Source organism: Aulonocara stuartgranti, assembly GCF_965226115.1.
Source record: "Aulonocara stuartgranti genome assembly, chromosome: 6".
NCBI lineage: Eukaryota > Metazoa > Chordata > Actinopteri > Cichliformes > Cichlidae > Aulonocara > Aulonocara stuartgranti.
Window position 1 is genome coordinate 9,971,482 of NC_138944.1, and position 24,571 is coordinate 9,996,052.

At 41.2% G+C, this 24,571-nt stretch overlaps 2 protein-coding genes across 2 annotated transcripts in view; both read left to right on the forward strand.

The window, feature by feature from the left end:
• The first annotated feature begins 2,969 nt into the window (after positions 1-2,969).
• pcyt2 (phosphate cytidylyltransferase 2, ethanolamine) lies at positions 2,970-14,136 on the forward strand. The gene is made up of 12 exons (XM_082535038.1): positions 2,970-3,289; positions 7,599-7,687; positions 8,655-8,816; positions 9,494-9,645; positions 9,725-9,766; positions 9,884-10,022; positions 10,131-10,213; positions 10,805-10,882; positions 11,273-11,338; positions 11,577-11,642; positions 12,883-12,971; positions 13,068-14,136. Exons 1-12 carry the CDS (start codon positions 3,165-3,167, stop codon positions 13,183-13,185), a joined length of 1,209 nt encoding a protein of 402 aa, XP_082391164.1. The 5' UTR covers positions 2,970-3,164; the 3' UTR covers positions 13,186-14,136.
• Positions 14,137-18,263: 4,127 nt separating this feature from the next.
• The window catches only part of gnav1 (guanine nucleotide binding protein (G protein) alpha v1), a 35,077-nt gene continuing 28,769 nt past the window's right edge, over positions 18,264-24,571 (forward strand). The window contains exons 1-2 of the mRNA XM_082536612.1: positions 18,264-19,086; positions 19,305-19,396. Of these exons, the coding sequence (XP_082392738.1) occupies positions 18,957-19,086; positions 19,305-19,396 (222 nt within the window). The 5' untranslated portion in view covers positions 18,264-18,956. The remainder of the gene's footprint in view (positions 19,087-19,304; positions 19,397-24,571) is intronic.

Genomic DNA, 24,571 nt, shown 5'->3' on the forward strand with positions numbered 1-24,571 from the left:
ACCCTGAGGTACCCCTGAGCAAGGTACCGTCCCTACACACTGCTCCCCGGGCGCCCAATGGCTGCCCACTGCTTCACTGAGTGAATGGGTTAAATGCAGAGAGCAATTTCCCCACGGGGCTCAATAAAGTACAATAATGTACACACTTTCTTCTTCTTAAAGCTATAAAAAGCAGTAACGTACACAGTGAATGTTTACATGTTGATTAAATGTGTATTATCACCTGTGTGCCCCTCAGGCTCCTTTCTAAAGGATTTTGATGACGCTGTTGTTTTAATGAAAAGAATTCATTTGATAATAGTAAAACGATTCTGTGGACAAGGCAGCAGCTTCCTAACACCACCTTCAGTCAGTGTATTTAGATTCCTCTCACACAGCGGTACTTCAGTCAGTGTATTTAGATTCCTCTCACCAGTGGCGTGTCAAGCGGGGTGGCCTGGGGGGGCACAGGCCACCCCCCCAACCAGACTGGCCACCCCAGGTGCCACCCCAAAGACAAAACAATAAAATTCAATCAAATATCAAATGTCCGATTATGTTTTCACGGTGAAGCTCAGATATCCGAGTGTACGTGAATGCAGCATCGGCTTCTGCGCTATGTGCATCACGTTAGCAAAGGTAGGAGAGCGAAGCACGAAAGACGGCACTGCAGGAAACAATTTTTCGGTGAAAGAAAATGAGGACAGAATAAATGTCCCGGTAAGTAATATTAAGTTTGTTGAGTTTAGTAAACTTCGGGGAAATTAGAATACCAAGGAAAAAATAACACTTAAAGAATTATTGCAGCTGTGGAATATTTCAGACAGTATGCTACTGAGGGCAGCTAACATAAGAGTTATGAGTTATAAGATATAATCTAAGTCGTAACATTGCTGTATGGAGCTGCAGATTTGGTTGCAGGTTAACATAGCTGGACTGGCCATCGGGCATACCGGCATATGCCCGGTGACTTATTTATTTATTTTTTTTGTAATGGCATGAACAATGAGAGGTGGTGGATTGGCCAGATGCAGGTCGATGTGTAAAAAATAACTCAGTTGTTTGGTGGTGGCTATGGCGGGGCTTCCACAGAGGCCAGCAGGTGGATGAGGGAAGGGGAGGCAGGAGGAGAGACCCGAAGCAGCCGCCAGTCCGAGTGTCAGGTGAACTGAACTTCAGGTAAGAAGTTATGACCTGCAGTCTATCTGGGTCAGATATGAACCAAGTTTAGGTGGAGTTTATTTTCGTTGTGCTGACTTTTTACCCTCAGTTGCAATAACTCGTACTGCGTTCTAGCCAGCTTGATGGAGTTTTTAGGTGGGTGGATGCTATGATGTTACTGATAGTGAACTTTATTTTATTCATAAGGTTAGTAGAGTTGCCAACGGCTCCTTAAAAAAATGGAATGGTCCCTCATTCAGAGAAAATATTACGCGTTTGGTATTGAGCTGAGAAGAGACGCAGTTTGTCCCGAACTTTAGCTATAATGAAAAAAAGACAAAGCTGGAGTTATTCTGTCGTTACGCTGCACAGCTGCCTCTTCTTCTCTCATTCTCTCCCCCTCCCTCTCCTGTTGCTACTTCAATCATGAAACTGATCAATGATCAGCTGATCGGCTTTTCTCTCTTGTTTGTTTATCGCCCACTTTGCGCCAGAAAGAGGAAACCAGCGGATGTCGCGCTAAACAACAGCAGCACGTTTAAGCTTGATCAGCTGTTGTTAGAATTTATTTAATATTAATTTCTAGTATCAGCTGATGTTTGCTGGAGCCACAGCTGTAAAGCTGCTGGTCATGATGTCGGTTTGGATATGTGGTGAGAGGGAAACATGAAGATGAAACCAGGAGATGTCCTTACTGAATCATCAGAGCTGTGATGGAGAAACAGGTTTACCTTTTAGGTGACATGAATGAGTTGAAGTTATGAGCTGTTTCTGAGAGACAAATAACACCAGGATCCTTTTCTATGTAGCTGACAACTGGTAACTGTGCAGGGGCGGGTCTAGCAAAGTTTTGCCAGGGGGACAGGTAGGGCATTAACAGGGAAAGGCACAAAGAAATACTTTTCTTTCTTATTCTCATTTAAAATATCTAGCTTTTATTAAATAATTATCTAAATCTTACAACCAAAGTTTCTATCTGACGTAAAATGTATAGAAATCATACATATACCAACAAGACTGTACATCACTGTCACAACAGCATTTGTTTTCATTCAAAGTCTTTATGGCTTTAACACCTGGTGGGTCGGTCTGTAGTCAAAATGCCCGATTTTCTGTCCCAGTCCAGTCCTGCAGGTTAATACTGGCAGTGTCACCATGCCAGCTGACTGTATTTCATCATCAGCCAGTGTTGTTCTTTATCAATATTACCAAAGTTTACCATAAGGCAGCATAGAAAGTATTTACTTGCTTTCAGGTTTTATTCAAATGTTAGTCTTTTCATTTGTTTCCCCACTTTTTTCCTGTTTCAAAATCAAACACCAGTTTGTGAGAAGATTATCTTCTTTTTTTAACAGGCAGATAAAGTTTTACATTGGAACTGGCTAATTTGTCAATTGTTTGTTACAAATGTTCGTATTTTAATATTCAAAAATGTTTTTGCTCAAAACATATGTGCACTATATGTCAGTAAAAATACTATGCAAATATTGCTGTCCTTGAATGCTGAGTAAACACTGACAAAGCACTGATTGTATCTCTTGTACTTTATCAACACAGAATCTAAAAACTTTGCACCGTAGTGGTTAAAATCTCATTCTAATAAGAGTTAAAAGCGCATTCGGTTATTAGGTTTATAGGATTATTGAATTATGGTTAACGGTTGGTAGAATCTGCCAATTACATCTGCCACCCTTCTCCAAATCTGTGCCCCTACCTGGCCCCCCCAACAAAAATTTTCTAGACACGCCACTGCCTCTCACACAGCGGTACTTGTTACTGCCGAGGGCACAAAGTTACGCTGAACATGTGATCTGGCGCAATCTGCACGTCAGCGGTTCGATGTGACGTGGTGCTAGAGGCGTTGCCCGGGGCACCCGGTTCAGTGTAAGTCTGAGTTAGAAAACAGGAGGCGCACAGGAGGATTTCATTTGAAGTGTTCTTTAACGATCCAGATACTCCTAAACTTAGGTCTCCTCTCGTTTTTACTTGTTTGGCGCTGCGCTGTTTCCCCTGAGCCCACAGAGATGATCAGAAACGGTCACCACGCTACTAGCGAGCCTCGTGAAGAAGCCGACTGCACGAAACCGGGATCCTCGGCGTGCAGCCCAGAGAAAAGGAAGCGGGTGGTCCGGTTGTGGTGTGATGGCTGGTGAGTGTGTGTACCCGCTTCCAGTTCTTATTATTAGTGTCGACTTATTAAACTCTTCTCCATAGTTTATTGGTCTGATACGCTATTGTTATGCAATCAACAGCAGGGGAACAGGAGGTTTAGCATGCTATTGCTAACTAGCCGCTTGGCAGTTGGTAACTGAGCACCGGGGCTTATCTGTTACTACGATAACCAGCTTAAATAGCGTATTACGTATAGCCAACGCTACATGATGAAATGCGCAGTGTTTAAACTGCGCTAGAAGTTCAACAGAGGTGAATGCTGTGTTGTCAATAATGTTATTAAGCGTTTATTAAGGACCCCGTGTTTCACTGATAAGCTTGAGTTGTGGGGAGCTCCGTTCAGAAAGCTGGGCGTTGTTCCTGAGCGGATCATCACGTTAGACCTCTGAGCCCACCGTTTTTCTTCTCCGGTGATCACACACAAGCAGAATAGCTATTAATCATTATGGAGATGTGGACTGTGCTGTAAAATGAAAAGTAGCCTCGATACTTAAAATATCTAACCTTTAAAAAAATAATAATTAGCAATATTGTGTTTAATTTAATGTCGTTTCCGTCCTGTTGCTCTCCTCTGCTCGGGCGGCATTTTTCGGTGTCTGTCTTCCTCATGACACACATTCCTTGGTAAGTTTGGAGCTCGAGCTGCGTTTAAGTTCAGAGAAAAAGTACTTGTTTATATATGGAAGTATAGGTAAAGTTTACAAGAACAACACACGCAGTTTAAACACATACATTTGTTGTACCCCAGTAAAAAAGCCGATTAATGAATAATTAAAAGCACTGAGAGCCTGTACGAAAGTTAAAAATGTTTCGCCCGGCTTGAAACCCGAAAATCTTCTTCCTTGAATGACATCTGTGGTGAACATACTATACTGGTGTTGACTTGTGATAGTTACTAAAAGGTAATGACAGGATATCTTCCAGATGACGACGGTGGTTTTGTTTGATTGTTAATATTTAAACGCAAGCAATTTATGATGATGTTAAACCTGCTTATTTGGCCCACCTGTAGTATATTCACTGCCCACACTTTGGTAATAACTGCACTAGCACTAGTGACTTCTCAGCTTTTGGGATCGATAAAGCATCCATCCCATCTGTCTGTCTATCCTTCCTTCCAATGTCTGGTTTTGGGTCATGGGGGAAGCAGCAGTCTAAGCAGAGATGTTCAGACCTCTCTCTCCCTGTCCACCTCCTCCAGCTCATCTGGGGACAACCCGATGCACTACTGAGTCACCTGAGCGACATAATCTCTCCAGTGTGTCCCGAGACTGAGCTGGAGCTTTCCTTAGGCACGATATGCCCAGAGTACCCTGGATGTGTCTGGAAAGAACCACCTCAAGTCCTTTCACTGTGGATGATAAATACTAATAAATAAGTATATCTTAGCTTTTCTTAAATATGTAATGACTTAATTTACAAAAGTAATTTACAACAAACCTAAACAAACAAAATATTTTAAATGAGTGCAATTATATATAGATCAATAGTATAAAATACAATGATAAAATAAATATCTTAATAAGATAAAAACTCCAGCAAAGCAAAATAAAAACATTAACCTGCATAGCAAGTGTCACATTATTTTTAAAGCGGCTCAGTGTAACAGTGTAAAGTATAGTGACAGAGGAAGCTTGAATTAAAATGTTAAAAGTAGCAAACAGACGATTCTCTGCTCCACAGATGTGTTGCATTGTACAGAGATGCTGCACGAGGCGTGAAAGGTTTCCTGCATCTGTCCTTCTTGCAGCAGATCTGAATCTGTCTTAGAAAAAGTTTCTTCGCTGCCTTTCCAACAGTTTGTCATCACAGCTTCATTTGTGTCCAGTTTTCTGCCAGTCACAGAGTCATAAAGTCCAGGGCTATAAATAAAATAACTGGCTTTACCATTAGAGTAAACAGGTGCCACATTCATGATCGAAACATACTGGTGCACACTTTCCTTACAGAAAATGTATGTAAACCTACGCCCATTTAATAAACTCTGCCTGGACAGAAGTGAAACTGATTATTTAAAGGTCAGAGGAACCTCAGACACAACACCTGTGAGTTGTGTTGCCTGCGCGGATGTTAAAATATCTCTTTTTTTTTTCTTTTTTTTCACTGCTGTCCCAGTGAGCATTAGTCATCCTTCTTTTACACGTGCACCTTTATCCCATTAGGAATCCCGTCACGAGCACCTGCAGGTCTGACAGAACTGTTTGTTTATTTTCTGATTCGATCAACTGAGTAACGCCGAGTGCTGCTTTGAACGTATATTTACTCAGGGACACGTAGTTCTTTACGCTGCCTGTCTTGCTGACGGCAACAGACGGGACTTACTTCTAAAACAAACAAGCGTATATCTGTCATTGTTGTGATTTTAAACTCTTCTGCCACAAGCGCATGCTGTGGGGAAAATGCCTGGACCCTTGCTGCGGCTGGACAGAGAGCTGAGTCCTCATTTGTGATGTGTAAATTCTCTCCTGGATTCACTCAGGCAGTCAGTCATGTGGTGGTTATAAATATCTAGTGTACACTTTGTTCGCTGTATTGCAGAAGAGGCGTGTTGGAGTGGTGTGCAGGGCCTGTGGATGTCCTGAGACACAGAAATTATGCAATGACAGGTGAAATATGAGCGTATAGGAGCTCGGGATTCAAATGTTGGCCATGTGCGTTGGCCTCGTGACGGACGGGCGGCCCGACCAGGGTTTACCCTGTCCTCTCACCTGATGACAGCTGGGGGGAGGCTCAGATTCAGTTGTCATTAAGTAAAAATGTTAGTTTCAATGGAAGCTGAAGAAGCATGCTGAGTAGCTTTTCCTTACAGTCGGTATTTTCATGTTAAAATGATAAAATGGCAACAGAAGTTCTTCATAAACTGTGTACTTTTAGTACCTTTAGTCTTAGTTTTTAACTTTTAATCTCAGTCTGTACCTTAATGACGAGTTTTGACACCTCAGTATATATCAGTAAAGCTGTGGTTTGGTGATCATTAGAATAGTTTCTCGGGTTTTTCAGATGGTAGCTCCATAGACACCCTCTGATTCCACATTCACAGTCAGTTTGTTCCATAAGCAGGTCAAAAATATGACATACAAAAGAGCTTCAAGGGTTACTCAAAGTATGCTTCTAAGGTGCAAAGAGTTAAAGGTGACGCAAAGTGCTCTGTTGAAAGCGCTTCCATTCACCCGGAGTTTGTTTGCCACATTTAGGGCAAAACTGAATTAATAAGCAGCTGAAATGAAAGATCTCTGTGTGAAGACACTTTGTTCAGTTTGCCAGAAACTGTCAAATGGATAAATCTGTCAAATTTCTTGTAAACTTCGTAAAAAAGTTGACAGCAACCACCCACCTCTTCTTTTTTTCCCCCAGCAGTGATACCTGCAGCACGTAGGACTTTATTTTAAAGCTTTAATGGCCCTTTTTTGCCATTTTAGTTTATTAATAAAAGGGGGAGGAAGATCATAGATGGATGTAGTGAAGGAAGACATGCTAGGGTTGATGTGACTGAGGAGGATGCTGGGATAGGGTGAGATGGGGGCAAATGGACCACTTTGGAAAGATGAAATCTTTTTTTTTGTGGGCCAGTTCAAGGTCATAAGTGGCGTTTTGGGGAATATTGGAGTTCTAAAAAATTTTCAGCAGAGGATGAAAGAGTGACCTGGTTTGATCTGCAGGGCAGCGGACCCCCAACCTTTTTTGCGCCATGTACCGGTTTATGTCCAACAATATTTTCGCGGACCGGCCTTTAAGGTGTTGCCATGTTTGCTTTACAAACATAGTTATCGACTCTTTGTTTCACAATCAGGTTATGCCTTTCACTATCAGCAGAGACTTTGACTATGGTGCAAGAGAGAAAGAGTGCTCACATTTCCTTCCTATTTAAAAGGCAAGTCTACAGAACATTAACTGCACAAGTTGCCAAATAGTAGAAAGCAAATAAACACTGGAATATCGTAGACTTTGTGTCCGTCTAACCTTTCTCCCAGTAACCTTTAGCATTTTTGCTCACCACGACTGTCCGTCAGTTTGTTTTTAGATGGATATAGGCCATGTGATTTAAAGACACTGTCTGGCCCCTGCTGTGCAAGGTCACCAAAATAAAAAAAAGACACGACAAGGTCGTGAAAGGTTGTTTTAAAAGACAGTGATGCTGTGAGCCTGCAGGGCTTCAGACGAAAAGCCTAAAGCTGCAGGGTGCTGGTTACCAAGGCCACACTTGTGTTTTTATTCATTTGTTTGAGCCCTTAATGTATCCATTGTTTTCCACTGTGATGACGTGTCGCCTCTTTCCATCTCCACAGTTATGACATGGTGCACTACGGTCACTCAAACCAGCTGCGGCAGGCCAAAGCCATGGGAGATTACCTCATAGTGGGCGTCCACACAGATGGTAAGACCACAAGTACAGACCCTTTCTTAACCCTGATACAGTGATTAAATATTAATTCCTGACTAAACGGTCGGTCATTCAATGGAAAAATTGTCATTCACTCAGCTGTGTCATGGTTTGAATTTCTCAAATCTCATTTGATGTTATTATAATAATTTTTAAAAAAGCAGAAGGAACCATGGCTGTAGGATGAGCCTGGTATCAAAATGTATGTCAAAATTATATTACATGCTATTTATATATGTTATTTTGACCAGCCACCTATCCCACACGGTCATATGACCCTTCAAACGTAAAAGGCACTTAAAAAAAAAAAAAATTGGATCTGGCAGTGAATTACCTGAAAACAGATCAAACATATGCCATGTCTCATGATAGTGATGCTCAAAGTTGATCACAGACATCATTTTTAACAAAAACAAGATTTTAGCTTTAGCTTATGACAGTTCGAGCCGGTGAAAAGGTATTTGAGCTTAAATATGTTTTCCAAGCCCGGAAATCTGATCCGGATAGCTCCGCTGTTTCAGAAGTTATAAGGGATCTAAATGCTGGAAAAATAAGGCAGTTTTAAAGACTGTGTAACTCGAATGATATTTGTATTTCAGTGCTTTGCTTAATAGCTGATTCTGAGGGCGTCAGGCGGGGCTGATTTTCTATGGAAAGACTTTAGTCTGTTCAGTCACATCCAGTAACACTTTATCTCTAAATTATAATCAATAAAGTTTTATGGTAGAAGTAAATAAAGATGTTGCTCAATGATTAAACACGGAGCTAACCTTTGTCAGATTTTTCCTGCTTTAGCTGTGAACATCAGAGGCAGACCTTTGATTATAATCAGCTGTTTAATGTGGATGTTTAAGATTTCCTTACTGGAAATGTGTTGGTTGAAATAAAATATAAATGTAACTACATTTATATCTACATTTTTCATTAATAACCATTTCTTTACCTAAAACCCAATTTAAAGCTGAGATCTCCAAGCACAAGGGCCCTCCAGTCTTCACTCAGGAAGAGCGCTACAAGATGGTGCGTGCAATCAAGTGGGTGGATGAGATAGTGGAAGGAGCACCATACGTCACCACCCTGGAGACGTTGGACAAATATAACTGTGACTTCTGCGTTCATGGAGGTGAGTCCGTTTGAATCTCACAGCCTAAAACGTTTGTTGTTACACATTGTCGCTGTGAAAGAATCCTCCCGAGTGACTGGGTTGTGCAGTGCAGGGTTAAGGCACTCGTGAAATCAGAGCTACACCATCTTTTATGTGCCATCTCCACCAGTTTGCTGATGTAGAGGCTGCAGGGTGTCCTTAATGTGCTCCCTGCTTAATCTTTAGGTTGTCTTGCTGGTTTTGTCCATTTTTATCTCAAACAAATATGAGAACTGCTGGACTTTCACACATCCACATATATCGTTAGCTGATTGCTAATGGACTTACGATGGACAGTTGTAAATTTTAACATTTAGGGGGGTTGGGAAGCGCATCTGTAGCCGGTTCGATCCCCGTACTCTCTGTCCCGGTCGTTGTGTCCTTGGGCAAGACACTTCACCTACCGCCTACTGGTGTTGGCCAGAGGGGCCGATGGCGCGATATGGCAGCCTTGCTTCTGTCAGTCTGCCCCAGGGCAGCTGTGGCTACAACCGTAGCTGCCTCCACCAGTGTGTGAATGTGAGAGTGAATGAATAGTGGCATTGTAAAGCGCTTTGGGTGCCTTGAAAAGCGCTATATAAATCCAATCCTTTATATCACTCAACCAGAGTACATGATGTGGGCAGGCTTCAGGATGTGATGTTTATGTTTCCCAGATGACATCACGCTGACGGTAGACGGCAAGGACACATATGAAGAGGTCAAGCGAGCAGGCCGTTACCGGGAATGTAAGCGCACTCAGGGCGTCTCCACCACTGACCTGGTGGGTCGTATGCTTCTCATGACCAAAGCCCACCACAGCAACATAGTGAGTTTACGTGGTTCTCTTTGGCGTGTGGATAGCTGTTGTTTATTTTATTGTCAGCCTAATCTTTTCCTCTCTGCAGGATAACCCAGATTATCAGCAGCATACGGACAACTTTGGAAAGGTAAATGTCATTTACTTTTAGTTTCAAGGGTTTGTGATATTTGCTAGTCTTTGCTCATCATCCCGATGATAGGAATGTGTCAGAGGTGTTCAGTGCTGTTTATATGTCACCTTTAAGGGTCCTAAAGGCCACAGTCCCTGGACAGGAGTTTCTCAGTTCCTGCAGACGTCCCAGAAAATTATCCAGTTTGCCTCAGGAAAGGAGCCTCAGCCCGGAGACACCATCATCTATGTGGCTGGAGCGTTTGACCTCTTCCGTATCCTTATCACATGAAAAAAAAAAAACAGAGCTGAGTTATGAACAAAGAGATTTCTGTGGTGAACATGTTGTTGTAGCTGTTTCCTTGACGACAGCATCTCTGCAGACATCGGCCATGTTGACTTCTTAGAGATGGTATATAAACAGGCGGAGCGGCCGTATGTCATCGTAGGTCTACACTTCGACCAGGTACATCTCAAGATTGAAAAATCTATTCCCCCCTGCTGCGTCAGCAGCTTTCAGGAGAAACATTTGGAACAAGTTAAATTAACAGAAGCTCACAATTAAATAGAAGTAATGGAAACTAAAGTCCTTAATGACTCTAGTCAAACTTTTGGGGAGAATTGAACGTGAAAATGAGCCTTGTAACTGCTGGCTGAGTCAGTTATATTAATAAGGGTTCTTATTTAAGACCAGGATTGACTAAAGTGCATTTTGATCCATCTGCTCATTTTCAGATGGCCACTCTTCCCAACATTTCATCCAATTTTGAAGAAATTGTGCTCCTATAAATAAATTGAATCGTGTTTTGCTGTGTAAATTTCACATCTTATTATCTCTATTAGAACTTTTGACCTCTATTTTTTTTTCTTTTTTTGTTTTGTTTTGTTGATTTTTGTTGATCAAACTCGGGAACAGCAGTCAGCTCTTTTCATTGTCACATTTAGAGGAAGCATAAGAAATAAGAAAGCAGTTTTGCTACTGTCACATCCGTATCTGAGATAAATATTTGAAAAGGAAGAGCATCGAGGTAATCACTGATCTCGTCCTGTTCTTCAGGAAGTGAATCGCTACAAGGGGAAGAACTATCCGATCATGAACATCCACGAGAGGACCCTGAGCGTCCTCGCCTGCCGGGTGAGTTCGCATAAGAGAAATGTTCATAACAGCGAGATGTTTTTTGTGCCCCGCATAATCACACACTGAACTTGGCTAAGCGCCATTCATTCCTCCTGATCAGCTATCAGTCAGGAACAATAAGTCTCTGTGCCCCTTCTGCATCATGTGTTGGTGTTACCTACGAGAGTGTTACACAGTCTATAAAAGCATTAAGTCGCTCCGCTCTGTCATCAGTTTTTACCAGAGGTTGTTCACTGAGCTGTAGAAGCATACTGACCTTTGAGGTCTCCTGTAAAAGGTTTTTGGTTAAACTGTGATGTGTAAGCAGAAATGCACAGATGTGATACTGCCATTATAAGGTTAATCATTTAATAACTTTTCCTCTCACTGGTCTCTGTGTGTCTGCAGTATGTGTCAGAGGTGGTGATTGGTGCTCCCTATGCAGTAGGCAAAGACCTGCTGGATCATTTTAAGGTGAGTTGTAAATGTGTGGCGCCCCCTGGTGGTATGAGATGTGTTAAACATGCTGAAGTGGTTAACCATTATCATTTCAAAAATGTGTATAGAAATCGGTTTGATAGCCTTGTATGTGATCACTGAGTTTCAGATAAATCTGATTTATATAGGAGCTGTTTATATACAAAAAAATAAGAAGATAAAAGGATGTTTCTGTATTTTGTCATGGTTTAATCGAGTGTGTTTGAATGTGCAGGTGGACCTAGTGTGTCATGGGAAGACTGAGGTACTTCCAGACAAGGATGGGGTGGATCCCTACGCTGTGAGTACACTGTTAATAAACACTGTGAAGATATTGTGTCACAGATGCACAAGGATTCACTGACGATCCAGTTAAGTCCTTTTTTAAAGTGGTTTGGCGATAGCAGGCAGGCAGCCTGATGGGAAGTACTTTAGTTAAATCCAGAGTCTCCACAAAGCCTCCATCCCTTACGATTATTCTTTTTTCCTTTCTCACATTTTCTGGACAAGCACTCGTGGCAACGGACAAAAAAACAATAAAACAGAGAAAGAAATAGTTTGAGGTTAGTCAGAGATAATCCTTGACCAATGTGGGCAGTGAGTATATCGCAGAGATGAGCAGCACAAATTCCTCTGAGAGGGCGTCTCGGCTCTCCCTTCGAGACAGGCTGAGGAGCTGAGTCACTCAGGAGGGACTCAGTAGAGCTGCTACCCCTCAACACTAAAAAGAGCTGTCATGGTTCAGACATCTGACCAGTAAGTGCTGGATACCTCTTAGGTGAGACGTTTTGGGAAAGGCCACACCCAGAACATGATGGAGAGATTATGTCTCTCAGCTGAATTGGGAACACCTTTGTTCTCCCTGGAGAGCTGGAGGAAGCAGCCAGGGAGAGGAAGGTCTTAGCATTTGTGCTTAGACTGCTGCTGCCCAAATCCATTTAAGCAGGAGAAAGGGATTTGATCCATCCATTAGGAGTTATGTGCTCAAAGCTAAGATGAGCATAAAAATCACTTTGTCTTGATCTGTTTTCACACGTGTACTACAGCCCTGGACTTTTACAGAGGTCACCAAACAAAAGGTGCATGTGGAAATGCAAATATCAGACGCAGCCAGGTCAGACATTGAATGGACTTTAACCTTTGCAGCTATGAGCAAATACCACAGCAATTTGTGCAGTAGATTCCAGGCTTGTGAGTGTCATGTGCAGTGCACACCCTGCACAGGCAGCTGCCTCATCTAAACCAAACACTTTTCTCATAAATCAATCTAAAGCTGGCTATTTCCTGCTGTGTACTACATGTTAAGGAAGGACAACTTTGGAAAAATATCCTGATCTGATTCACTTCTTCAAAGTTTATCTATTCAAGACTTTTCATGGTCCTGAATCAAATCATGAGTCCGCCACAATCGTTAGATTCGATGAATGATAGGTGCTTCACTTTGGATTTAAACCATTAACCCATCTGGCCTGAAGTGGCAGTATGGAGCAAAATATCTGCTAGTTGCTTTATTCTGATCAGTTATGTTTTTGCCCCCTCAGGAACCAAAGAAGAGGGGGGTATTCAGGGCTATTGATAGTGGGAACAATCTCACTACTGATGACATCGTCCAAAGGATCATTGAAAACAGGTCGGGGACTCGTCGCTTCTCTGGGTCTTCATTTTCTGTATTTATAAATCTGTATCTTCATCCTTTGTTTACTAATCGGTCTTTTCTTGTTAACAGGCTGCAGTTTGAAGCCAGGAACCAGAAGAAAGAGGCCAAGGAGATGGCAGTGATTGAAGCAATGAAGAAAAGAGAGCAGAAGCAGCAGGGCGAAGCTCCAGCTCAGACTGCTCACTAATAAAACGGCAAGCACGGCCCCAGAGTCTGTTTTACTCGTCCACGGACTCTCAGGTTTAAGAGCATGGACCCGGACAGAGTCCATACAGTCCTCAGCTGGGCCTGGCTATTCGGTTTCTCTGCTAGTCCACTGAGTGCAAAATCCTGCTTTGAATATTTTGGTGAATCAGCGTGCTTATCAGTATGGACTGCTCCAGCCTAAAGGGTTTAGGATAGATCCAAAAAGTCCAAAAACCCACTAAGACCTTAATCTGCAGCATCCCTTTACTCTTCCTCCACAGAAAACGTTTATTTTCTGTTGTGCACTGTTTTTGTCCATGAAGTCACACACTACATGTCCCCGTATAGGTGTAGAAATGGTATGTTAATTTTGTAAGTATCCTTAACTTATTGACACAGTGTTGATGTCATTGTCGGTTATGTTTTTAGATTTTTAACCAGCTTAGTTTTAACGATCATTCTTAAAATTATCATCAGCACGGTTGAATGTACTTTGTTTTTAAGTAATTTTCATCCATTTAATTTGTAGATCTCACTTTTTAAAAAAAAATCAGTCCTAAAAATATATCTTTTAAACGATCTGTGAGTGGTCGAATAGTTTTAACTACCTGAATTTGCACCAAGTGTGTGTGTGTGTGTCTGCGCGTGCGTGTGTGTATGTGTGTGAGTGTGCATTGAATGAGGTCACTGAAGGTGTGTTTGGTCTATACTAGAATAGTGCCTCAAAAGCTATAACTAATGTAAGGGCTGTTAATTGTCTCATTGTCTGATTCCACAAACTACAGCATATCTGCAGCTACTCCTGTTTCTGTTTATAAGGAATGTGTTGGAGAAGATGGGATTTTTTTTGTTTCCCTACTTCAGGAGACAATCCAAGAAGTCATGTGAACATAAAGTCCGTTGCTTTTCCTGTCTTTGTATGGGGAGCATTAAAGGTGAATTGTTACAATTATTCACAATCTTTCAATCATTGTCTCAGTTAAAATATTTGCTTTATTTAATAAATAACAATGTGGCAAAAGCGTGGTTTTTAATTTCATTTTATTAAGTTTTATTAAATAGTGCCTGCTGATTTAAAAAACAAAGAAACACACAAAAAAAAAACGGTCCTTAACCACTCGTTTCAAGATGCTTTACACAATGCAGATACTGAAAAAGATGTAATTCTATGGAAAAAACAAACAAACAATGCAGTGATTTGCAAATTTCATAAAATCACAATAGAAAACGTTAAATGTTTAAACTGAGAAACACAATTTTAAGAAAAAATATTTTCACACATTTCTTCCCATGATTCTCCAAAATCTTGATTTGGTGAAAGATCTGGACTGTAGGCAGCGACTGGACTCTTCTACTGGGAGGCCTTGCTGTTGTCATGAATGTATTTTAGCGTTGTTGCTGAAATGTGAACGACCTTCCTTAAAAAAGGCGACCGGATGAGGGCATATGTTGCTCTAAAACTTGTGTATCCCTTTCAGCACTGATGTCTTTCCAGAAGTAAAAGCTGCCAATTCTATAGACATTAATGCACTCTGTCAGCTTTGGAACCAAGTGCTGATAACAAGCTGAAGGCAGCATCCATGTTTCTCAAAAGGAATTTCTAGTTTTGATTCGTCGGATCACAGAACAGTTTTTCACTTCACCTCAGCCCATTTTAAATGAGCTTTGACTCAGAGAAGACTGCAGTCTAAGGGATTGGCCACATGGGATGGGTCGAAGTACCCTTGCACTCTGAGAGTGAAGTTGGTAATGCACTATATGGATAAAAGTATTAAGTCACACCTCTTAATCATAGTTTTCTCAGGTTCGGTCTGGGCCTGTTAGATCCAATGAAAGGAAATCTTATTGCATGAGCTTAATTTTTTTGTGATAATTATATGCTTTTAACTTTGTGGGAATACGTTGTGGAAACCCCTTTTTCTGTTGCAGCATGACTATGCCCCACTGCACAAAGCAGGGATCATAAAAGCAGGGCTGAATGAGCTTGGTGGAACTTGATTGGCCTGCATAGAGCCCTGACCTCAGCTCTATCACACACCTCTGGGATGAACTAGAACAGAGATGTCTGATCTTACACATCCTCTTCTGGATGAATATGCAAAGCTTTCCACAGACATAATCTGAAATTATGTGGAAAGCCTTCCCAGAAGAGTGGAAACTGTCACAGCTGTAAACACAGGACTGATTTAGAATGGGATGTTATAAAAGCTCCTGTAGGTGGCCGTCTGTCTTTATCGTTAATCATACTATGAACACATTAAGATATGATGGGGCCTGAACATTCACGCCTTTGTATCTATGATGAAGGATTTTAAATCCAATTCTGGATTTAAAGTTGAGTGAAGAGACATATGAGCTCTGTGGTGTTTTGGATTAACTAAAGGCTTTTCAGGGAGCTTTTGGGACAGTCTAACGATAGTGAATTATGATAGTCCTGCCTCAAAGCAACAAATACATGAACTACTTTTTCAAGTTCACCCTGAAAGAGGATGTTTCTAATTTTAGCCATGTTGCACAGATGAAAGAAAGCAGCCCTACTTGTGCATTTGATGTCTGTATTACCGCTGCCACATAATGTGTGCTGCCTGATGACAGAGCGTGGTCAGCACATAGTCACGGTTCACTGAGGCGGTGAAATGAGGCCACAGCCACTCAGAAACAAATAACTCACATGGTTACCATCCAGCCACCCTCAGATCTGACCAAAGACTGCAAACCTTCACATAAAAAACAGTAAATCTTTAATCAGCAATCCTCAGTGTTCCCGAGGAGTTTGGGCATCACTCTGGACATCACACATAGAAGCTCTGTTTGATCTAACTTTCAGAGCTCTGTACGGATGCTGAAGGTTTGAAAACACATGGACTTTATTCCACATGTTGAGTTATTGAGGCACTCAACCAAGAGGAGATACACTTGGTTTGTGGAAATAATGCCAGTGGCTTTTCATCCAGAAAACATCTCACAAATTAGACATTCTGGAGGAAATTGTTTTTATGCTTTAAGAGTGATACAAATAACATAAAATAATACTTACAATAAAGGAAACACATAAAAGAAATCAGACTAATCAATATTTTAGTGTCTTTCAGTCACTAGGCTCACTTCAGGCTCTGACTTACCTTCATTCGGCTTTTGATACTTTCCAACTAGCACCCTTTAATCACAGACTTGATTTAAATGCAGAAAAGAATTATTGTATAAGTATAATTATGGTTTTCTCCACACTGACCATCCTGCAATTAAAACTTTAAATGGCATCAGCCTTATTCCTGCTGAGTCCAACAAAAACATGGAGCTTTGTATTAGTTCAGTCAGGCCGTGAAGTCGGTGCCAGCCCACATCAGTCAGTGGCTCAGCTGACACCTTTCTACACATCTCACTGGCAAATCTGAATTAGGGTGTGCTATTTAGCTTGTTTCTTGAACATGGTTACGGTGTATCTGCGAGCCACTTTGCAACCCACACTTCCATTTCCTCCTTTCATGGCTGTATCTGCCTGAATCAGTGTTCTGCACTGGCTCTCGCTGTGGCTTCCCATGCCAAATATGAATCACTGCAGACACACATAGCAATCTTTTGTCTATAGCGGCCCTGGCTAAAGCAGGAATTTAGCTCAAGAGCTACAACAGCAGACTTTCATTTGAGATTTATATCCAACATCTGGCTGAGAAAGTTAAAAATTAAACTTCTTGGATTGAATAAAAGGATGTCTGTCTTCTCCAACCTTTTAAGGTATTGTTAAGTCAGCCATCATGTCTCTCCTCAACTATGAAGATATTCTGTATGGTCATGCAGCCTAAACAAGACTCCAGCACCCAACCCCTCCATGCCATAGTCCAATTTATAAAGATCTGCTGTTTATCATGAAAGCTGTCATTTAAGCCTTCCAGTAAACCAGTAAATATACATTTACTGTTGTGAAACAGGACTCCATCATTCCTTTAGAGAGTTTAAAACTATTATGGAATCCTGTGATCTTTGTAATAATGTATTGTTTATACTGTTTTTCTTTTCAGGTATAAGTAGGGTGACTATATCCCAACAAACTAAATGTGGGGCAAGCACTGTGTTTGTGTGAGACAAGATGGGACACGTCGACACTCCTAAGAGATATGAAATAAAAATTCAGAATGTGTGAATTTTATTTCACAGTTATTTCCTCTGCTCTTCTGCCTGGTAGCAGGCTTCTTTTTAGCTTTCAGTTTGGAGGTATCCATAAATTGGCATACCTTTTTTATTTTAACAATATCTGCTCATTTTAGCAGTTTTTTTTTTATCCAAATATGACCCATATACCGTGTCACTACACACTGCATTTTCCTCCTATGCAAAATTTAAAAGTGACTCAAGCAAGAAAAGGAGAAAAAAACTCTCAGCATATGTCATTACTTTTTCATTTGTGTGAGCTTTCATTATATTCAGCAATAACAATATGTTTTATTCAGCTCTGCAGAGGTTTTGACTTTTTGGTCCCTTTAACTTTCCCTGATGATGAGTACGCCATTAGACAGGCTGACCTTCTTCTGACTTGAATAAAAAGCCTTTCTTTCATATGCAGTGAGTAAAAGCCAGGCGTGAGGAATGTGCGTGTCCTGCAGAATCAGTCGAAAATGTGCAACATTGACTCAAAATGTGGGACAGATAGAAAAAGACTCAATGGTGCACAGTCTCTCACAAAGAGGGATATTTGATCAGCCTAGGTACAAGTTGTCTCAATGAGATGGTCTGATCAAATGAAATTTGAACTAATATAAAGGCAAAGTATTCAATTAAAATGTCTTCATATTGAACAGCTAAGTTTTTTTTAATGGAAAATAATAATTTTAAATTCATACAAAGGCTTTTTCATTTAGAAACCACTCGTTATTTCTAAATGCTCCAAACACTGATATGAAATAGTTCGCATTTCACAGTAGAAGTGTTTTTATGGTTACAAACACCCTTTTGTTTTGTTGCACAACCTGTTAAACCACGTATCTGTTTCTCTCTTTTAGGAGGCGGATTTTGACGAGCTCATAAACTGTAAATCCCAGCATGCCTTTGCACAACCTAACATGATAACTGAATATACCTGAAACGTCCTACCTGTGCGTCATCGTGACGTTACGCAAGTCGATTGTGTTTTTGTAGGCTACAATTAAAGTAAGTGTTAACAGCTGAAAAGTAAAGAGAAATTAGGTCTATAATGTAGTAAGTGGAGTTTTTTAATTACGTCACGCCTATTTTGTTTTTCATGAAAAGGTGAAATACACAGAGTAACAGCAGCACTTTAGCACGTCGCTTCGCAGGAAGTCCAAAGGATTTCCATCTGGGTTGCGGGCAGCAGGGGGCGGAGGTAGTGTTTTTCTTTTTTTGGATGAGTTGGGGTCTTTGCCAAGGCGGCAGGACAGAGTTTGAACTGCTGCGGCGGAAAGCGGCCGAGCAGATTTGCGGTTTCTCTCTTTTTGTTTTTTAACGCCCAGGACAGGCGCTGAAACCTGACGCTAACTGGGGGGGAAAGCGCTTGTGGCTGTGCGTAAAATCAGTTTTGTCTCGAAAGTTTGAAATAACTCTTGGAAGTTTGAAGAAGGTTGTTTTGGCAATGGCCTGGACTTTTTTCTTTGCCGAGGTAACTCCTCTTTTCGCTCTGCCGGTTTAGTTTTGGAGTAGAGGCAGAGCCCGAACTCGGAATATGCAGCTTGTAGAAAGAAAGTCGGACTGATCCCAGGTTGGATTGCCCTGCTTTTGTTTTCTCTCTGGCCGGGCTCGTGGAGGAGATGCGCGCTCAGGATGGGACTGTGCCTCGGTACCGAAGTTACAGAAGAGCAGAAGAAGGCGAGGATACACAGCGCCAAGATAGACAGAGAACTTTACGAATCTGCCAAGCGGGAGATGAACGTGGTTAAAATACTCATTCTTGGTGAGACTGACAGCTTTAAATGAACCCAGCTGTTGATGATTTTAGTTTAAAATAACTCAGATATTCCATGTAAACTTTAATTTTTGAAGCACAAATCCTACTTTGACACCACACTTTGATTTTATAGATAACTTTTACAAATAAAGCCCGATCACAGTTGAACACACAGTAAAACAAGTTTTAAAACACTTTTTTAACCATCTCACGTTCTCCTACAGGTGCAGCAGAGAGCGGCAAAAGCACTTTGGTGAAACAGATGAAAATCATCCACAGTAATGGCTTCACCAAGCAAGAGCTGTGCACCTTCAAGGTGAGAAACACACTCACGCTCACCCTGCCTGTGTTTTTATCAGTTTATTAGCATATAGTGCTTCCACTAAGCTCTTGTAGAGAATCTAAACAAATGCATGACTTCAAAAGATCAGTATCACGTGTGGGGTTAGAGCACGGGTGTCATCTATAAGGCCCGAGGACCAGAACCTGGAACGGCAAAAACTCAAATCCGGCCCGCTGGACAGTTTTGCAAACATGATAGAGGGCATAAAATGTAAGTTTTACAGCTTTTCCTGCTGATAAAGACCTCTCCAGTGATTCATACCACAGCACAGACGTTAAGTAAAAAAGAAATGATTAAATGGCAGAAAAGTTCCCTTTTTTCACTTTCTACTATAGAAATCTTGGTTAAAAAAATTTCATCAATCATAAAAAACTTTGCTTATACACACAGGCCACTGTGGGCAGTGAGCTACCAAAAACGTTTCTGTAATTTTATGCATTTATCATCTAGAAAAAATGAGATGTACTTTCATATTATTTAATTAATTAATTAAAAAAGCCATTGCTCTTCCTTATTCTATATTAAAATATCTCAGGAATTAAGTATGTAGTTAAACATCTTTGCAATGACAAAAGGGGGAGTTTCATTCGTCCAGCTCACTTAAGATGAAAGTGGTCTGTATGTGGCCCTCAATGTAAAATGAGTTTTTCATCCCTGATTTGGAGTCTAGTTTCCTTTCAGGTAATAACATGACTTCGACAAAGAGCTGAGATTATGCTGCAGACACAGGAATGCATTTCAGTTTTTTTTTTTTTTTTTAATGATTAGAGAAGAGATAGAGATGAGATGGAAAATGAAAGCAAAGCCTGGTTTTCCTGCAGGGGGGGAGATATCTCATGATACCCAGGATCAGGCACAAGTTGGTATGCAGTGATTTGGCTCACATCTGCTCTTCCTTCTGTTTGTGTGAGAGTGACTGAAAGCCAAATTCCTCTGTTGTACTAGAGGTTGGGATGGGGAGGGGAGAATGGAAACGGTTCAACACACACACACAGTTTTTTCTCCCATTAGCTTGTTTTTAATGAGGGCTTATCCTCTTTGACCTCTTCTCTTATTGTTTTTCCTGATTTTTACTTTGCTGTACTTTGCCCTTCTCGTTCTCTTGCTTCTCCTTGCTGTGTTTAATGATGTGATGACAGGAAGGGTCTTCATCATGCTTCAGTTACCTGTTCTGTCTCCCAGCAATAACAGTCCTGTCAGTGGAAAAGTCTGACAGTCAAACCTCTTTTTAGATTGTGAAACAGACCACGAAGCTGAAAAGAAAGTTAGGAGGCTGGAGTTTTTCTTGAACCAGTGCTGACTATAGTATTCATTTAAAATAAGTTAACCGGATGTCTGGATAGAAGTGTGTGTGTGTGTGTGTGTGTGTGCACGCATGTGTTGGAGAGGGGAGGGGCGTCCCCTTGATTTGCAATAACTTCGGGAGCAGTTAATTGGCCAGGATCAGCTACTGTCCACTAATGCTTTATGGCCACAGACTGTATATAAAAGATGGACATGGCTAGGGTTTTTGGGGGGGTTTTTTGGGCTCAGAAGTGACCGTGTCTTAGCTATAGAGAAATGTGTCTTCATGCTAGCTTGTAAACTTGCTTTGTAATGCTGTAAAGTTGGGGATTTTTAATGTGGGAGTCTTTGTTTTGGGAATTTACCTCAAGTGGCCACTTGAGGAAATGCAGTTTTTTGAGTTTTTTAAATTTTACTTTTATCAAAACACAGAAAGGAGAAGAGAGTCAAGAAACTGAGTGTGAGTCTGCAGAGGTACTGTCTGCCTGACAGGGCTTTGTATGTTCACACAGACAGAATACCAACAGTACAGTTGGTTTAATGTAGGTATACATTAATGAGGCTAATCCATATACTATGCTTCATTCAATTTTTTTTATTTTTGGCAGGTACAATCCTCCATACATCATTTTTTGTTTCATAAATACATATTTGATTTCAGCGTTACTTTGCATACATGCTTCAACACATTTTGAGTTCCAGTTGCACCTCTCTTTTGTCATTGCCGGTGTCAGTTGGGTTTGGTTTTGTTCTCAGGTGACGCCCTTATTTTAAAGTGGAAAAATGACACCAACCCACAATCCTGCTCTTCCGCCCCCCTCCCTTCCCCTGTCGTCCCAGCCTCCCACAGCAAACAAAAACACGCCCTCTTCTCTCTCACACACATGCACAAAAATACACAGATGAGCTCATCGCTCTTTCACCTATTGTTTCACATGTGTTTGTGTTTATCTCTGACACATTGCCCTCTATTTGGAATAAGAGTCCGTGCTTCCATCAGTACAGTAGTAAACACCTCAACCCTGCCTTGACCTGAACAGATTATCCCTGCTCCACTTTGTTTTTTCTCTGATGAAATATCATCTGAAGCAAAAGCCAGAAAGGCATTAAGAAAACATTCCTACATTTCTCTGCGTGGCTCTTAGGTTTGGGTTGTGTTAGGACCATGACAGGACAGCCTGTTTAGAAGTAATAAGTGGAAGAAAGGTAGGACGTGGGCTCCTCTTTGTTTCATCCCTCTTTTATTTGCAGCCCAAGGCCGTGGTGTGGTTTTTACTTTGGACATGCCGACGGGCAGGCATTTTTTTTCCTTTTGTTCCCTTCCAGTGCACACAGCTCTGTTTTTCTGTGTGTGTGTGTGTGTGTGGGTGCACTGTTGATGTAGTAGTTTTTATCAACTGAATTCGTATTTTTGAGCCTGTAATCTCGTCTGTTGACTCAGGTGTTTCACTAAGAACCTTTGTCAAGGACAAGTTGCTGGAGAAATGCAATAAATCTTTGAACTTTTTCCTCAAATGTGACTACAAAGCCTGCAAGCAGACTCATGCTACACTCTTATACTTAGTTACTCATTGTTAAAAGAAAAGTTGGTAGTTAATGATTAAATATCAGGCCGCTGCCAGTTAAGTCACATTCTTTGTCGTGGTTTGCTCTGACACGAGACATGTGCTAATGGCTGTTAATTTTCTGTGCTCAGTGAGCTGATCCAAACGCCGAGCTGGACCAGGACAATAGTTCAGTGTAACTGGACGGATTTAGCGATTATGTTGTTGTAATGGGACTCATAATGTCTTTGCTGACGCACAGTGCAACACAAAGTTTCCGTAATACTTTGAACTGCTGAATCTAGCTGGAAACAGAGGTTCAAAAGGTGTAACAGGCTCTGTGGATTTCTATCTGGTGGACTTCCTTTCAAAAGGACACACAGACACACACACTGGTAAAAACAAGGTGTCACTTTACTCCTTGAGAGGTGAGGTAAAGCTGATAATGAGTTCAGATTACCATACAGTGACTCCTGTAGGCTGCAGGGTATGTGCTCTGTACTGATTGGTCAAATGCTCTGAAATGGTTAACAGTTATCACTTGAAAAGACAATGAGATATAGTGATATCTGCACACAAAGCACAGATGTCTCCAAAGGTGTTCATCACCATTGCTGGTGAAGCATCTCTGTATATTGGCATGATCAAAGAGAGATGCAGATAATGCATGAAAACAAGTTACCAGAGGCAAATCTGCAGATGCCTGCAAAATGGTGAAATTTGCTTTTAGGAGGAAGCCACCGCCTGGATTTAACCAAGCAAATGGGGATGAGCCTTGAACTGTATAAAAACTTTAGTCACTGGTATGTTTAAGTTGGTGACAGGTTATTTAACCCAAACTGGTGCAGTGAGTGGCTTCTCATTTCCTAAACTAAAGACAATATGTAGGAAGATGAAAAAAAGAGCTTCTCTCTTTCAGAAGGGTTAAATAATTGGCATCAAGCAAAGAACTGTGGAAGTGACTCAAAATTCTTTATTGGGTTAACATCTGTCCCTCCATCCATCCATCCATCCATGTATGTCATGGGGCAGCAGTCTGAGCAGAGAACACTCAACATTTGTGAAAAGCTACTTTTACCCTTTTGAAAAATGTCATTTATGGTCTGTTTGGCCTGTGAACATTGATGGGTTTTCACCTACAAAATCCCTCCTTAGCTTTTCTTCCAAAATCCCAACTGCATGTTATTAGTCTTGGATAATCTATGTGCTCATCGAATGCTGATTGGTTGACGAGTGGAGCAAGATATGGAACTAAATGGGAGAAGTGTGAAAAAAGAATCATCAAAGATAAACAACACAGCATGAAAAGCAGAAGCGGCGAATACTTTTGTTTTTTAAACACCTGGTTTCACTTCAGCTTGCTGATGGACCAACAGCAGCACAGGCACGAGTAGCCCACATAATACAGTATCACATAATTTCTACACTGCCTCTGTCAACAACAAATACTCTCCGCAGATAGACGGGCGGTCCGTGGGTGCCTTAGCGCTACCTGTGCTCAAGCATAAAGCAACCAAAATAGTGACTTCATGGAGCACGAGAGGTTGTTTTCACACATGGATTGGTCACCACAGAGCCCAGACCCCACTGAGAATCTTTGGGTTGGAAAAGACTTTACACAGTGGACTGACTCCCATCATCAATACAAGAGTCTCGGTGAAAAAATTGTGCAACTTTGGGTGGAACTAAATGCTGTCACATTGCACAAGTTCACTTAAAGGATGCCACAGTGAGCATCCTGCTACTCTTCTTCTCCTCTGTAAGTGCTAAACTAGAATAAGCTGAGTCAGGGAGGACGAACTGGGAAACAATTGATAAAGACAACAAAGGTGGAGAGGGGGAAGTGAGGAAGCACAACTGAATCACTACCCTGAGACGAGCTGTAAAGATAGAAGCATGAACTGTGACGCCTCTATAGTAAATGCTTCCATTGTCTTTATGAAGCTTTGATCACTTTAATTCAACTTGAAATATGAGAGTTCACCTTCCTCACTAAGCTGCATGTGTGTGTACTCCTGAACTTCTAAAAATATATCGATTGTGTTGCATTTTCTTGCTTTTCAAACTAAGAGCACTGATTTTTGGAGTCCTGCATTATTTGCATTCATGTTTACTTGCTAGCGGCTCTTTTTCTCTGCATCTGCTTATTTCAGTTCATTCATTTAGCTCCAGCTTCTTCAAAGTGAGTGTCAGTCGGTACAGATCAGTCACAGGTGTTTGATTTGGTTTGTTAGGCTGGTGCAGAGAGAGAGTGTGTAGGTGCTGCTGACTGAATCGAGAAGTATTTCAAACTCAGATCTGAATAAACATTTTTCAAATT

Bases quoted from the DNA above. Each gene is read 5' to 3' on its own strand.
- pcyt2 (XM_082535038.1), top strand. From the start codon at position 3,165: ATGATCAGAAACGGTCACCACGCTACTAGCGAGCCTCGTGAAGAAGCC. The intron at 9,646-9,724 runs GTGAGTTTACGT...TCCTCTCTGCAG, and splicing joins AAGCCCACCACAGCAACATA to GATAACCCAGATTATCAGCA. The intron at 11,643-12,882 runs GTGAGTACACTG...TTGCCCCCTCAG, and splicing joins ATGGGGTGGATCCCTACGCT to GAACCAAAGAAGAGGGGGGT.